The sequence below is a fragment of the Hydractinia symbiolongicarpus genome, chromosome 1 (assembly GCF_029227915.1).
Source record: "Hydractinia symbiolongicarpus strain clone_291-10 chromosome 1, HSymV2.1, whole genome shotgun sequence".
NCBI classification, from domain to species: Eukaryota; Metazoa; Cnidaria; class Hydrozoa; order Anthoathecata; family Hydractiniidae; genus Hydractinia; species Hydractinia symbiolongicarpus.
Genome location: NC_079875.1, coordinates 4,988,537 through 5,005,723, shown reverse-complemented (window position 1 = coordinate 5,005,723; position 17,187 = coordinate 4,988,537). Strand labels below are relative to the sequence as shown.

The following is a 17,187-nucleotide window of genomic DNA, read 5'->3' as shown; positions in this document are numbered from 1 at the left end:
TTTTCCCGAAAATGTCAAAGAGACTGATCGTAACTCATCTGTCCAGTTGCAAGATAAACATATCCTTAATTTCCCGCAAAAACAACAGAAAGTTACTAAAAACATGGATATCAGCTAAAATAAGTTTAGAAAGAATAGATACTTTGGGTTCACATTTCAGATTTAAGAGCGTCCACCTAGAAGTCTCGAGAAAGAGGGAAGATTGAAGAACTGAAATCTCCTCCTCACGTCTCTTTATTTTGACAATATGTGTTTTTTATTACAGGTTTTGGTGACGAGATTGGCATGGGCAACTATAACATTTACCACGTTAGCAAGTACTCATTTTAACACTTCTCGCTTTTTAAGATTTACATTTGCTGCAATATTCCCTTTTAAACAGTTGACCCTCGTTTTAGCGAACCCTAAGGGGACCGAGTAATTTAGTTCGCTATAATGAGGGATTCGTTAAAAGCGTATTTTTTAAATCTGATAAATTCACGATACTGTATTTCTAGAAACGTCATACTTTTCGGCAACCCTCTTTTTCTTAGCAGCCGACATTGTGTAAACAAAAAATATGTAAACAAACAATTGAATAAGATTCAAAGATTGAATTTCGAATGCCGTTGATTCGATTTTGGTGATTCGAAACATTCCGATTCTAAAATTAGGTACTATTTGCTATTTCAAAGGTAAATCAGGCGTTGTGTTAAGATATTTTTGTTCGATATAATGAGGAATTCGTTAAAAGCGAGTTCGTTAAATAGAGGTATTTTATGAGAGCTTTGTTAGCGAAAATCAAGGGACCAAGACATTTTGTCCGATACAATAAGGAATTCGCTGAAAACCATGTTCGGTAAAACGAGGGTCAACTGTACATTCCTTTTTTATAAGCAGGGCGGCCACAGTTTCAAAAAAATTCGTAATTTTAGGAGATTTTAGAAGGGTTTTGGTTAAATCTTTGGAGAGAACACTAAAGAACGTACAAGATTTTGATTTGAGATTTTGCTAAAATTTTAAAAGGAAACGAAGTAAATAAAAATGAAGGCGATATAAAAACACAAGTGAAGAAAGTTCTCAACATGTTGATCAGAATAATCTATTAAGGCGTTTTGGACTAAATTTGGCATTTATACTGAATCTTCAGTAGCCTTGCTTCATTTACAACTTATAAATAAATAAATAAAAAGCTCTGACGCGACAGAAATTGATGTCATTGCTTCTCACACCACAAAAAAAACCTGCACAAAAAGCTGTGAACAAAATCGGCAAAATTTCATTTTGTGGATTAGTTTTTTTTTAATATAATCAACCCAAAGTCCTTTTTAAGAGCGACAAAATATTCCATAGTGACGATAATACCATCTGCGTATGAGAGCACATTTTATAATATTAAAAGTTAAACAAACTTTTTTTATAAAAGATAAAGAAAAGAAATAAAAGAAAAGCATAGTGACTGAGACAGAAAGTATTTTTTTTTAAATTGTTTTCAAGAAATGCTGGACGGATAGAATTTGGATATTAAACAATTTCCTCTTGCAGAGCGCGCGGAAATTGAATAATTAAGTTTTTCATTTTTCATTGAGAATGAAATTGCAGTTCTATGTATATACAATTAATCGGTCCTGTTTCAAGATAAACATATTCTCAGTGTTTAATCACAAAAAACGAAGCTAACAACAAAAAGTTACTATAAATTGTTTTATGATAACATCCATTAGTTTAATAGATGTTATTTGTTAGAAGATTTTAGGAAGTGTGACCACCCTGTTCATATTCTTATTTTTTTATTCTTCTAACAAACATATTATTTCCCACGTGAAATCTCACCTTGATATAATTGCTTAAAAATATATATAACCCTATCAAACATGTATTTTAAAGCGAGACAAAACAAATTACAAATTGCTACTTTTTTTACTTTTCATTGCTACTAAAATATTCTCTTTTCTGATTTACATCTTCTACATAGTACACATTTTTATACCACTTTCAGTTTAGAAACAGGCCAACAAGTCTGAACAGGTCTACAATTCCATTCGACAATTGAGGTATTGTTTTCTTGACAAGTGACGTCAGATTATATAATCATAATGTGTTCACAGCTGCGACACCATGTTGATTTAAAAGATGTAACCAGTTTCACACTTCAATGGGACCTTCCAAGATAAAGGCATTTTTAGTTGATCTAGAAACAAAATAATGATTTAAAAATTAGAAAAGCATTATATAAGCATAGTCAAGCCTGTTATGAAATTTCCATACACTTACAAAAAAAACATAATTATCATCGTGGGATGATTTTAACTGACATTAACAGTACTTAACGGAGAATACAAATTAGAAAATTCAGGACAAAAAACATACCATCATCTGCCATTTTGAATAACTGTAAATATGAATTAGCATGCATGACCAATTGTGTTGCTTCAACGATGTTGTTGCCAGGGTTACAAAATATAAGAAAAGCAGTGAATGTCACACTATTTCTTTTGCTAAAATAAAAAGAAATATATAAAAATATAAATCGTAGATGAAAAAGAAATTGCCTTTAGAAACATAAAAAGAGAACAACAATGACGATTCATTTAAATTCTCAATTACCCGTTCCACTTTAAATCCCGCTTGTCCTGTCTAGAAAATAATTTTATAACGTTTTAATTTTTTAAGTATATTTAAGTACTTCTAAGGAGATTTTCTTTTTCTAAGGTTATTTTAGGAATTTAATGAGAAGTGGTCACCCTGTTTAAATAAGCGACCCTCCGCCTTGAGAAACGGGCGCTTATTAGAAATTTTAGTTAAGACAACATGTAAACTTTATTTACATATTTTGAATTTCTACAACGTATGGTTGTTTTTAGAAAGAATTTGAAATACGATAAATAAGTAGAAACAAACAAAAAAGTTTGTTTTTTATCTCCACTTTTTACTTTTTACTTTTTTTTTTGAAATATTCCAAAAAAGCACCTGTTCTAGAAAACCATGCTGTAATAAATTTAACAAGCGTCCAGTCGCCTCACACAAATAGGCGCTTCCTTGAAAGCGCAAAACGTTGACGGTATATAACAAAATGATCAATTACAATCGTTACCATCTGAAATAGACACACTGACAAATTATATACTTTTTTATGCCACCCAGTTTAAATGTATGTAGGCCGCAAAGTTGATAAAATTAAGCAATTTGCGTAGAAATCAATAGATCTCAAATATATTTCATGAACACTTCACTGGGAAACTTTTTGAATTATAGGGTGGGGAGTCTTCTTAGAGGCATCAGATATATATCAGTGTATAGTTATGTCATTTTCTTATGACATTTTCTTGTGATATTTACAAGCATTCTTGCAGCTGTACGGTTCTAGTTTGTTTTTTTAACAGAACGTAGAATAAACGCTTCATTTTTCAATAATTTAGAATGTTTTAAGTTTTAAACATCTCTATTTGTCTACGGTAATCGATTAAAAAATTAAAAACAGCCTATGTGAACGTTTTCTTTATCTTATTTATGAAAGGTAACTAAATACCAGTCCGTGGATCAACACGTAATATGTTATTTACTTGTCTTCTTTGTCAGCGCGTCGACATTCGCGTCGGCAATCGCGTCGAAAATCGCGTCCACATTCGCGTCGGCAATTTCCGAGTACCAATGTGAATTAGAAAGTGTGAATGATAGATTTTTTTATCCTATTAAAAACTTTCTGCAATCACTGTGTACTTCTCTATCAAAATTAACAACAAAAGAAGTTAAAGTTAGCATCCTACCACTCTTCATATAACGATTTAACAATGCCAGCACCAGGAAGATGATAGTCATCTATAAAATATGATCAACAAAACAAAAGTTAAAATCTTTCCGTACAGAATATTGCTAAATTCCAGGTTTTTTTATCAACTCACAGCTTTAAAATTGAAATCGGCTAACACATTATGCACACTATGGTTAGCTCATCGTTAGCCCATTGTGAGAACCAAGCTTAAATGACAATTAGCAGACATGCTGTTTTCTAAAAGCAGCGCTTTGATCAGACCAGATTTAGTGTGGATTTTAGGCCTCTGTAATTAATTTAACGTAGACATTGCCAATTGTTGGGCGTCGACGCCCAACAATTGGCAATGCGAGTCAGAAAGGTTGTGAGTGTAAACAGTACTTTAATGTATCACGAGAAAGTAAGGAATCAATTGATCAATTGACAAAGTAATAAGATTTATTTTATTCAAACATGAAATGTCTAGATTTTAATCTTAAAGTTTAATTTTTTTTAAAAAAAATGAGCCTCGTATTGTTACATTAAGGTTGGTTCCTATTGCATCATTAGATAACATTTGTTTCATAACAACATGATCAGAATTTACCTTCTTTGTCGCTATTTTTTGTGACACAATACTCCAACCATGACTTGTCGGCTGCCGTCTCTTTCACACACTGTGAATTGGTCAGATACCGGATTGTTGAGCTATAAAGGTTACATTAAATAACAAATAAAAATAATGCTGTATATGTTTTAAGTGGATTTAATTTTTTTCCTAATTATTCATAAGGAAGATTATTTTGTTAACAATAAAAATTAGCCTTATCAGAGTAAAAATTAAGATTGTAACCCCAAATGTCAACTATAGGGAGTTAACAAGAAAGACACCTCAGTTGCAGTAAAGTATCACTTATATCATGTTGAAATTCATCAAATACATAAAAAATCTATTACCCGGCAATATCTTTATCTTTCCTTACATGAGAACTAACACTGGATAACATAAAAACATCACTGAATTCACAGTCTTTAATCCATTTTACTAACTTTCTTCGGAATGAAGGAATTCTGCCCTAAATGTAGAAGAAAATATTATTTTACGTTTTTTAATATTTATCTGCTTAGAGGCTTCGTACATATCCCTGAAAAAAATTCTACATTTTAAAAAAAAGTCTTATCATGGCCCAATTAACAAACATTTGAAATATTATACTATAAAATATGAACTAAGCAAAGCAGTGAGGCAAAGTTACTATAGCTCTTAGGATCAATTCACAAAATCTGCAAAAATAACAAAATAATCTAATCAATATGTTTTAAGGTATACCTTAGCAAATGGAGATCTTTGTTGCAGAAGAATGATCTTATTACCTTTAAATACTAAATGGATAACAAGATGAAGCTACATTTGATTTTATATGCATTAGGCAACTCAAATACTTGTAACATATATATGCTTACACTCTAAGCTTGTGCAAGTTCCTTGATTAAACTGATCTTTTCCCACTACTGGTAGAACTGCTTCGTCATATATAGCACTGATCTTTTGTACATTATCACCAAGATTTGCAAGAAAAAGGTCAACAGCCAACTGCCCAACATTACCAACAGATACCCCAGACTAAAAAATATTATTCAATTCATTGTGATGTATGATAAAATAAATGTAAATTTAATGAATTGCATTGGGCATAACAGACTTATCATCATTCATCATCATTCTCGGCTTAACATCCGTTTTACATCCTAGCACGGGTTGGACGGGGTATAATAATGACCCTCTTCCAATTTGATCTAGACTGTGTTAGATCTAAACTCACCTTCCTCTGTATCAAGTCTGTCCTTATAACCTCCTGCCAAGTCTTTCTCGGTCTGCCTATGGGCTTTGCCCCAGAAACTATCAAGTCTCTACACTTTATTACCCAATTATGCCAGCCAACTTAATCTTCTTATTTGGATAACATCTTTAATTCTACGGATACTTAGCCTGCTTCTTAGTTCATCTGAACTCTTTCTGTCTCTCAGACTGGCGTTACACATCCACCTAACCATTCTCATATCATTCCTTTCTAAACGGTCAAGATCTTCCTGCTTTATTGCCCCTCACTACCGTACAACATAACGCTTCTTACACAGGCCTCATACAACCTACCTTTTAACTCAATTGACAAGACTCTGCTAGTCAACAAAGGAAGTAACTCTCTGAAGTTATTCAAAGCAGAAACTATCCTGCAAGTAACACTTCTTCCAACACCACCTAAGTAATAGAAGTTCTCAACTATCTCTAACGAGCCACTGTTGGATACTTAGAAGAAGATTAAAGTAACAAAATGACTGTGTTATCCATTTGTAGTTTACATAATAAATATGAAAAATAAAATAAGGCAAATGCAATTTATTTTATACACATTGTGATTGTTAAGATTAAATAAAATGAAAAGACTCCTTTGTGTTGATAAATTTTCTCTTATGGCCTTAAAAATCTTTCAATATCATCTTCCCCTTAATTTTTTGCTAATTTCATTTGATGTTTGACCTTATGACCAGTTTGCATCATTTCATACCAACAACAAATAGCATAAAAGTCCCAAAGATATTATTGACTGGTTTATTTATAAAAGCTCCATTTTGATTGGATTAGTAGCATTTCTGGCAAAAAATCTCCATGCCTCACTTTTTAGTTAAAAGTCGACCAGAAAGGGTGGTGCAATTATTTTCGATAGTCCCTGATTCATGTTAATATGAAACGTATAGATGAAAGAAGAGACAACATGTCCGAATGAGACTGGATGTTATGTTTTTATTATTTGGCTGAAAAATGCTTTGAAAGAAGAACAGTCAGCCACAAAACAAATTTTACTGGTTCTCGTAAAAAAGAGTATATAAACTTACTTTTAAGAACATTGTGGCCAAAAATCCTAAATCGGAAATAATGTATGATAGAATCATTTATATCTTTCTTATAAGCTTTTTTATATGCACTTTGCTGTTTTTAGTCATTGGCCTCTTTCTCATCGCTCTTTTTCACTTTTGAAATTAGCAATATTAATATTCTTGTCAAAAACAGCCTAGGTGATGAGGTTGACAAGTAGGACATTTATTAGTATTTGATTTTAATAGTTAGCAATTTTCCTTTACCATATTTGGTTTGGCACCCTCGTCCTTCGGAATTTTTGCCTTTTTGATATGATATAAAATCTTCCATGCCTATAAAATTCTGCTACGCATAACATGTATAGGTGAAAACTATCACTGTAAGATATTGTAAGCAATAAATGTGGTGCATAGTAAGAAAAATTAAAACAAATTGCTTTCCCCATGGTAGGAATAACCCTATCTCGTATTGCACAAAGATTGACGAATTAATCCCTTGCATACCATGTGGAGTGTGATCGTTACTTTCAGTAAACTTCTATTGGCTGCAAGACAAACAAGGTGGTTCTAAATAGTTAGTATTATTATCTCCTCACTAATCTTAATCAAGAGCATTAACATTAAAAATCTTATATATTTTAAAAAGCTGAAAACAGAACAGTGTTTTTATCCCACACCTGTTTGACATATTTTCAGTCTGCATAAATCATAAGTAGAATTAAGTCAGCAAATTCGCCATTATGAATAAAGCATTATCAAAACTGCATGGTCATGTGATAAGAAAAAGTAAATTTAAATAAAATGTTTTGGCTTTTTTTGGAGATTAAAACATGCAAACGCATAAATTATACGTTACCGTGTGTTATGATTTTGGATTGACATTGAAAATAAACCAAAGTGTTGTAACAGTTCTAAATTCTTTTTCAAATGGAATATATTTTTAGTTTGCTTATTTATGCCACTGATGATAAAACTATTCCATCACCAAAATTTCGACGTCATTAAAAAATGTCAAATAACTGGTGCTTTTATTTAGCTCATGTTTAAAAAACATTCTTTTGCTTATATATTTGTGAAAAATAAGTTAGGCAATAAATCAAAGTTTAAGTTCCTTAAGAATATTAAGAAAAAAGTATATATATAGTAAAGATTGAAGTTATTCGTTGTAAAAATGATGTGACCATTTGCATGTGCGTAACAAAGTTTTATAACATTGGCGCCACAGCACAGTGGTTATAACTCTCCAACTTTCTGCAAGAGATCAGAGTTTCTATTTTCCCTTAGCATTGATTAAATATGGGCAAGTGAATGTTACCATCCCGGGTACACTCAAGCCATCGCATCATGTGCAGAAAATTGGGAAGATGACAGTGGCAGGCAGTTGGATGTTGCAGGGAGTTGTCCAGCAGAGCACGGACCTTAATTGGGTATGCGTAGCTGGAAATAAGCATTAATAATAGACAGGATATACCCCTTGAAAATTATGAGGCTGGACATCATCATGTAAAATATGCTAGCTATCTAGCTTCAGGAAAAGTATTTAGGAAAGAGAAAGAATCTCTATTTGCCTTTGTAGATTTAGAGAAAGCTTTTGATAGAGTGCCACGTAAAGTTATTTGGTGGGCTATGAGAAAATTAGGTGTGGATGAGTGGCTAGTTACGATGGTTCAGTCTATGTACAGCAATGCTAGAAGTCGTGTCAGGATTAACGATTCACTTAGTGATGAATTTAGTGTAAATGTTGGTGTACATCAGGGTTCTGTACTTAGTCCTTTGTTGTTTATTCTAGTCTTAGAAGCGCTGTCGATGGAGTTCAGAACAGGTTGTTCATGGGAGTTATTGTATGCAGATGATTTGGTTCTCATAGCAGAGTCGATGGAAGAATTAGTTGAAAAGTTTGAGAAGTGGAAAAAAGGACTAGAAGAGAAAGGGCTGAAGGTAAACACAGCAAAGTCTAAAGTCATGATAAGTAGCATTGCAGCCAAGTGTGACCTTGTAGTTGGAAAGTGGCCTTGTGGAGTTTGCAGGAAAGGGGTTGGTAGTAACTCAATTTTTTGTCAGACTTGCAGCATTGGGTACATAAGAAGTGCAGTAGTATTAGTGGAAGGTTAAGAGCTGACATACAGTTTGTATGTGTTAGAGGGTGTGTCCATATAAAAGACTACTTTCTTGTCATCTATACTTTCTTAGCACACATTTTTTTGTTACAACCAACCCACCTGCACTGCCTACTGTGCCTCTACTTATAGGTTTCCTTACTTGGGCCTAGCCTCCCTGATGTGAGCTCAATTAGGCACAGTATACTAAAATGCACTTGATAGGAACTGGGGAAAGCTGGGTACCAGACTCAACTGGTGTAGACTTAACCCAAAACAAAATGGTATCCAGCTACAAGAAAGAGGAACAAGGTTTTACAACTAATATATCTCACACTCGCCCCTGCTTTTTTAAAAAGGTTCTGTACGTTTTGTCGGAACAAAGTATATCTTGAGAATTCGTTCTCAGTTATCACTTTTTCGTTGTTGCTTCATATAACATATTGCTTAGTTAGAAGTCAGCCTTTTTACGTGTAATTTATTACTTCGTAGTAGGGTTCGAGTTAGTCGTTGCTTGACATGGACTTCTTGCTTGTTGCATTTTGTCTTGTTGATGGAATCGTGGCCACTCGTAGGCTCGTCGAACTTTGAAATCGTCGATTTTCTTTTTCGAGGAGGAGAATCTTTTATGTAGATAAGAAAAAAATCATTAGAAATTGTGCTGAACAATAATTTCAAAATGAATTTCAGCAACATCTGCAACAGTTGGATGTTTGTTGACAAGTGATCAGCCTGCCATATCCAGTGCAGGGCACTTCTTTGCCATACAAATTTCATAATTTAATTGATACTTAGCCTCCCCAGCTAGCTTTAAGCACCACAACATAATCTTCCACCCAAACTACGGATTGATTCTTCCTGATGCTTCTTATGCCTCTTCATGTCTTTTTCGTTGTTCATCATGTTTTTACTTTGCTTCTATACATCAGCATTTCTTGTTTATCGTGTCCCATGCAGAACTTTTTGCAGTCTTCTAAGCATATAGATTGCAACACAACATTATATACAGTAATACATACATACGTTTAATCATAAGTCAATCGCCGAGGAGGTCTTCGATTTCGACCTGAACTTCGGATTTCATTTTGTTTGTGTTGTGCTGTTGTGTCCTCAGGTTTTGTAGACTTTTCTCCACTCATACAAACTTCATCAACCTGATATGGGATAGTTTCATCTGCTGCATCATTGTCTGCATCTGGATCCTTGGGGAGGTCAGAAGTCTCAGGGACCTCAGGATTTACATCATCAACATCATCTGCAATACTTAAAGCAGGACCATCAGCATCCCTGTCAATGGAGTCATCATCCTCTTCAACAGGAACATCCACATCAGCAACATCTGCACAATTTGTGTCATCTGCACTACTCTCCCCTTCAACAAGAGCAGTGTTGTCTAAGTTGGCAATTTCTTGACGGTCTTCAGCTCTGATATGAAAGTCAATTTCTTCATCGATCTCTGGATCAGCAGTCTTTGGTGTTCTACTCAGGTTCTCTGTTAACTCTAATGGTAAGAAATCACATTTTAACATTAGGTTACGATGCAAGGATCTGGGCTCTCCCTTACCACTTTCTCTCCTGATTACGTACACAGGTAGGTCCTCTACTTTTCGTAGAACCACATGTACATCTGCTTCCCAATGGGAACGAAGTTTACCAGTGCCGCTTCGCTCACTTAGATTTCGCACCAGGACTCTGTCTCCTTCTTTCAACTCCAAACCTCGAACTTTCTTGTCGTATTGATGTTTTCCGTCCATAGCACTCTTTGAAGCAATTTTTGTTGCTGCAGCCAGGGATTCTTTCCACTCTTGCACGAAGGCTGCATGAGTTTTACCTTTCTGGATGTTATCTAAGCCGAACATTGAATCAATTGGTAGTCTTGAATGACGTCCGAACATTAAATAGAACGGTGAGTACCCAGTAGACTTTGATATAGTGCTATTATAGGCAAAAGCTAATTTTGGTAGTTCTTGCTTCCAATTGTTTTTGAACTTTGATGGTAGAGTCTTTAGCATGTTTATGAATGTCCTATTCATCCTTTCCACCATTCCATCACCCATAGGATGATATGGGGTTGTTTTTGATGACTTGATCCCAGACAGCTCGTTCAATCTCTTAAATAGCGTGTTGTTAAATTCTTTTCCTCTGTCGTGATGAAGTCTTGTTGGAAATCCATACTTCATTATCAGGTCATTAAAGATTTTTTCTGCAGCACTGCGTCCAGACTTGTTTTTTGTAGCATATGCCTGAGTAAAGCGTGTAAAGTGATCACACACTACCAAAACATATTCAAAACCCCCTTTGCATTTGTCCAAGTGTAGATAGTCTAGCGATACAATCTCAAACGGTCGTGTCGACTGGATAGGAACTAAAGGTGCTTTGTCCTCTCGGTTTGGTTTTTTGTCTTTCAGGCAACGACAACGATTTCGAATGAAGAATGTGATGTCACGTTCCAGTCTGGGCCAGTAAAAGCGTTGCCGAGCTAATTCAACCACTTTTTCCACTCCAAGATGCCCCATTTTTCCGTGAAGCTCTTCATACACGATGGCATGAAACTTTTTCGGTAAGACAATTTGATTTCCGTATTTATTGCTATTTCGAATAAGGATGTTGTTTTTGATGTCTAATTTATCGAATTGTCTCAGCAGTATCTTTGTTTTATGATGATGCTTTTGATTTCTAGACGGTTTTACGCCAGACAGCACTGCTTCAAAAACAGGTCGAATTACAGGATCCAGTCGTTGTTCAGCAATCAAATCCTTTTCATCGATTACCGAGGAATGTATACCAAGATAATTGATCTCCACCAGAGCCTGTTCTCCCATCTCCAGTAATTTATGATGATCTTTTGCTGCTGAAATCATAGAAGCAATTTCGTCCTGAGTGAATAGATTTTGTGCATGCATGAATGAGATTGGATATCTGTGAAGGATTTCGTGAAAGGTAGTCACAGTCTTGTTGTAATTTGCCTGGTCTATACCTTATTGTAAATTGATAATTTGAAAGATCTGCCACCCATCTCAAACCTGTTGCATTTAATTTTGCAGTGGTCATGATGTATGTTAGGGGGTTGTTGTCTGTGAATATTTCAAAGGGTGGGCCATATCCCAAGTAGTCAGCGAATCTTTCGGTTATGGACCACTTCAAGGCTAGAAACTCGAGTTTACCGCTATGAAGATGATAGTTTTGTTCTGCGTTCGTTAGCGTTCGAGAGGCGTAACTGATGACCTTTAGTTTGCCTCCTTGATTTTGGTATAATACAGCTCCCAGTCCTTTTTGCGAAGCATCACAATGTACAATGAAGGGTTTATTATAATCTGGAAAGGCTATTACTTCAGGTGACTGCAATTTTTGAATGATCTCATCCAAGATTTTTTGATGTGATTCTAACCAATTGATTTTTAACTTCGAATTCTTTGTCTGTCCATGTCCTTTCAATAGATCATAAATCGGCTTCATTAACTTGGAAAAATCTCGTACAAATGTCCTGTAGTAGCCTAAAAAGCCTAACAGACTTCTAAGCTCACTGATAGTGGTAGGCGGTTTTCTGAAATGATCTATATCTCTTACCATCTCAGGGTCTGCGTGATATCCCTCCTCACTGATAATGCGCCCAAGATATTTCACTTTACGCTGAAAGAAATTACACTTTGAAGCTTTAATCTTGATACCTTTTTCTTGCAGTCGTAACAATACAGTCTTGACATTTTTCAAGTGTTCTTCAAATGTTTTTCCATAGCACAAGATGTCATCTAAATAGACTGAACAAATTAGGTCACGGAGCCCAGATAAACATTCGTTCATATATCTCTGAAATACAGGCGGCGCATTTGTTAAGCCAAAAGGCATTCTCAACCATTCATATAATGCCCAAGGGGTCGCAAAAGCGGTCAAGTGGCGCGAAGATTCGTCGATGAATCCTTGGTGGTAGGCTTTCGCCATGTCCAGTGTTGTAAACCACGATTGCCCGCCCAAACCGTCCAAGATATCCTGTACGCGGGGAATGGGTTGCTTATCAGGAATAGTTTTTCTGTTTAGATCGCGATAATCAATGCAGAGGCGCAAACTTCTCGATCGATATGGTTTACTTACAGGGGTCTCATCCTTCAGTCTTATGTTCAATTTAAAATCATCGATTCTCCCAATATCGCTTTCCGATCTCGAAAATACTGTGTTTACTTCACGTAACATTGCTTCTACGCGATCCTTTTGGGCCTGCGGCAGATGCGATAGATCCACGTCTGGGAGCCAATTATCGGAAGTCTTAGTTAATACAGAATGGGTTTTGATTTTAGTCGTCGTCCCAGGGGTCTTTTGATCGGGTGGTAGTGGTATAGCTGCCGAAAAGGACTTTATGGTACCAATAACGGTGCCCTTTCGAAGAATGATGTCTCGACTAGTTGGGTTTTCGATGTAGATTGACACAATTGGCGATTTTCCACGTTTTAGTCTCAACAGTGTTTCTCGAATCTTTATTTCTTCGTCAAAGTCACCGTTTTCCATGGGCTCTAACAAAACACTTCTTTCCTTTTCATCCACCATAAGACGAGTTTTGCATAACACTGCAATCCGATGCCTAGCAGGAATTACCGTGCGATTCCTAACTTTGACGTTTTCCAAAAAGTCTTCTGAATCCTTGTTGTCCTGGATAATCTTAATCATTGACTGTACATTGCATTCATTCAAGCTCGGTAGAACATCTGTCAGTAGAGATGATACATCTAACTCTGGAAAATTTAAAACGATATGTTCAATTATGTTAAATCCGATTACGGGTTGTTCTATTGGTCCCGGGGTCACGAGAAATGGTACAGTAAATACAATAGCGTCTGAAACGCGAAACGACAATGGCGCGACCCCACAAATAGCAACTTCAGTGTTGTTCGCGGCTTTGAGCGATAAGTTTTTTTGTTCCACATCGGCGAATTCAGAAATCGGTGTTGGCTCTATGCCAGGGGCATGCGTGGAAAGCCAGATGCGGTCAACCAAACTAATCATAGACCCGGTGTCCCACAATGCTTCGCATGTCCGGTCATTTAACCGGCAGTTTATGATCGGTTTGCGTCCAATAAGCTTTATTAGTCTCGAATTAAACTTTGACGGCAATGTCTGGTTATCAGCAACTGTAAAGTTTTTAAACTTTTTATCGCGCTCCAAATTAGTAAAATCCTCGATTGCGGAACAAATGTTTTTATGAGAAGTATCCTTCTTTTGGCATTTTCGCGAACAATAAAAAACATTAGATTTGCATTTGGAACAACGATACAATTTTAAACTATGTACATTACATATCCGACATTTTCTATTTACAGGAGAGGGCTTTTTTTGAAGCACTCCTTGCCTCTCGGGAGCACTTGTCAGTTTTTTTGAAAAAGATCACACTCAGATTGGCGGTGGTCCAGAGACCCACAACAAAAACAATGATGACAGGGGCCGTGCGAATTACGCTGCATGCATTCCTTACATCGTGCGGAGCGAGAGGCTTTGGGCCTATACTGATTTGAATTTGGTTGCCACTTTCTTGAGAATCTCTCAGTTGGGTTTTTATCTCCTCAATTTCCTTTTGCAAACTCAAATTATTTAAGGTAGGGTTTCGTTGTTCCCCAGCAATCTCATTAATTTTCACAGTTTTATTATATGGTTTTAGCTTATTAATATGCTCGGTTTCATCTGAAACAACTTGATTCAATTTTTGTAGAATATCTTCATCCGAAACAAAGTTTTCAATTTGAATTAGGGCAGGTTCTTTGAGAAAAGCCTTCATTTGAATCCTTACGTTGTCAGACCGTAATCCAGAAATAAAAGCATGTAAGAATTTTTTTTCCACTAACTGCTCATCATAGGGGCAATCTTCCTCCTGAGACACAAGAATGATTTTTTGTCGTAAACTGAGAAGTCTGATTGCAAACTCTTGGGGTGTTTCTGTAATAGTTTGGCAAGCATTTGTCATTTCGGTAAAGAGTGTAGTTGCGTTTTTTTCGAGAAAATGGCTTCTGAGTATTTTAAGTAGTGGTTTTATTCCCAACCCGGACCTCGACTCTAGGTAGGATCTCAATGGGTTATCTGGGTTGATCGATTTTATCACGGCTGCCAGGATATCCCTTTCACTATATCCTTGGTCTAACCCATTTTTTATTTGGAAAGCCAAACTTTGGTAGGTTAGTTTGTCCTTTTGACCTGGACTGCCAATTGATCCGTTGATTTTGAATTCTCTGATTTTCGAATTTGACAAAAGTTGGGGCTGGTTCCATGATGTGACAAAAGTTTTAGATGGGTGCTCTAATGGTTTGAAAACATCATCAGGTTGAATCAAGGTATCACATGGATAATTGTTCCTTGGGGGTGAAAAAGGATTGTGTGGATTATACAACGATTTCTCCAGGGTGGCACCATGACTAGGAGTCGAACTTTTGAGAGTAAAGGTACGAAAGGGATCCTGTGGCACACCTTTAGTTGTGTCCATGTGGCCACTTGAGAAGGTTTCCCTACTTAGTCTGACTGGTTTTAGAATACGGCTGATAGACTCATGCAAATCTTCAAACAGGCTCATTCCGTGGTCATTCAAATTTTCTACCGTTTCCGAGTTTAGATATCTGAGGATAGTTCGTAAATAGAATGTTTTACCTTGTTTTCTTCTATCCAATCCCAGTCTTATCATAACTGACTCAAGGTCTTTTTCCTCCAAAACAGACAGCATTCCAAATACTTCTGATACCATTTTTTCTTCTCCATCCTCAATTTGCACAGCATCTTCAAATGTTACGAATTCCTGTGGAGCAACAGCCATCCTACATCAAGCCAATCCAGCCATCACTTAGTAATTTTCTGTTCTGTCGACACCCTCTTCTTCTTAATCCTCACACAGGGCACCAAATGTTAGAGGGTGTGTCCATATAAAAGACTACTTTCTTGTCATCTATACTTTCTTAGCACACATTTTTTTGTTACAACCAACCCACCTGCACTGCCTACTGTGCCTCTACTTATAGGTTTCCTTACTTGGGCCTAGCCTCCCTGATGTGAGCTCAATTAGGCACAGTATACTAAAATGCACTTGATAGGAACTGGGGAAAGCTGGGTACCAGACTCAACTGGTGTAGACTTAACCCAAAACAAAATGGTATCCAGCTACAAGAAAGAGGAACAAGGTTTTACAACTAATATATCTCACATATGCAAGCGTTGCAAAGGTGAGATTATAGAGAATGAAGTATTTCCAGCTTTAATGATGTACAACAGTGGCTCGTTAGAGATAGTTAAGAACTTCTGTTACTTAGGTGATATGTTGGGCAGTGAAGGGGGTGTTGGAAGAAGTGTTACTTGCAGGATAGGTTCTGCTTGGAAAAAGTTTAGAGAGTTACTTCCTTTATTGACTAGCAGAGTCCTGTCAATTGAGGTAAAAGGTAGGTTGTATGAGGCCTGTGTAAGAAGTGTTATGTTGTACGGTAGTGAGAGACATGGGCAGTGAAGCAGGAAGATCTTGACCGTTTAGAAAGGAATGATATGAGAATGGTTAGGTGGATGTGTAATGCCAGTCTGAGAGACAGAAAGAGTTCAGATGAGCTAAGAAGCAGGCTAAGTCTCCGTAGAATTAAAGATGTTATCCAGATAAGAAGATTGAATTGGCTGGGGCACTTGGAAAGAATGGAGGAAGATAATTGGGTAAGAAAGTGTAGAGACTTGATAGTTCCTGGGGCAAAGCCCAGAGGCAGACCGAGAAAGACTTGGCAGGAGGTTATAAGGACAGACTTGATAGAGAGGAAGTTGAGTTTAGATCTAACACAGTCTAGATCAGATTGGAAGAGGGTCATTAATATACCCCGTCCAACCCATGCTAGCATGGAAAACGGACGTTAAGCCGAGAATGATGAATGATGATGATGATAGCTACTCTAGAGGAGGATAGATAGATAGATAGATGTGCATATTTTACATGGCTAGCCTCACAAATATCGAGGGATATACCCTGTCTATTATTTCCAGGAGGGGCCATGGCTTAGATGGAGAGTCCTAGTGTATTTAATGCTCATTTTGAGCGACGCAGACCCAGTTAGGGCCCGCGCTCTACTAGACAACTCCCAGCAACATCCAACGGCCCACACAATGTGCCATCTTCCCAATTTCCCTCACATGGCTTGAGTTAACCCGGGGCTATGGTAACATTCACTCGCCCATGTTGAATCGCCGTCAAGAGGAATCGAACCCCGGTCTCCCGCACAGAGTACGAGAGCTATAACCACTAATCTACGGCGCCATTCTAGGCTAGCTTAAACACGAAAAAATCTATTGCAATGATAGTTTTTATTGCAGTAAAAAAATATTATAAACCTTGTACCAAGCACATTATTTCTTACAATTAAAAGAGTATATCCTGTCCATTTCTTCTTGGAAATCACAGGATTTGTAAATTTGAAACTTTCACTTTCGATGGCTTCCATGCCGATTTAAAAGAACACAACATCATCGTGTGACGCACGGAGTGCGGTT

General features: G+C 36.5%; 1 protein-coding gene across 3 annotated transcripts; it reads right to left on the bottom strand.

Moving 5' to 3' along the window:
* Window positions 1-1,887: 1,887 nt before the first annotated feature.
* LOC130632825 (proteasome assembly chaperone 2-like) lies at window positions 1,888-17,173 on the bottom strand. 3 transcript variants are annotated; one of them, XM_057444504.1, is made up of 9 exons: window positions 7,112-7,253; window positions 6,872-6,940; window positions 5,195-5,354; window positions 5,061-5,113; window positions 4,688-4,806; window positions 4,338-4,438; window positions 3,747-3,798; window positions 2,350-2,477; window positions 1,888-2,170 (listed from the first exon to the last, which is right to left on the bottom strand). In XM_057444504.1, exons 1-9 carry the CDS (start codon window positions 7,112-7,114, stop codon window positions 2,106-2,108), a joined length of 750 nt encoding a protein of 249 aa, XP_057300487.1. In that variant the 5' UTR covers window positions 7,115-7,253; the 3' UTR covers window positions 1,888-2,105. The 3 variants fall into 3 exon arrangements, with proteins under 3 accessions (XP_057300487.1, XP_057300486.1, XP_057300488.1); XM_057444503.1 differs by lacking the exons at window positions 6,872-6,940; window positions 7,112-7,253 and adding an exon at window positions 17,055-17,173; XM_057444505.1 differs by lacking the exon at window positions 6,872-6,940.
* Window positions 17,174-17,187: the final 14 nt, after the last annotated feature.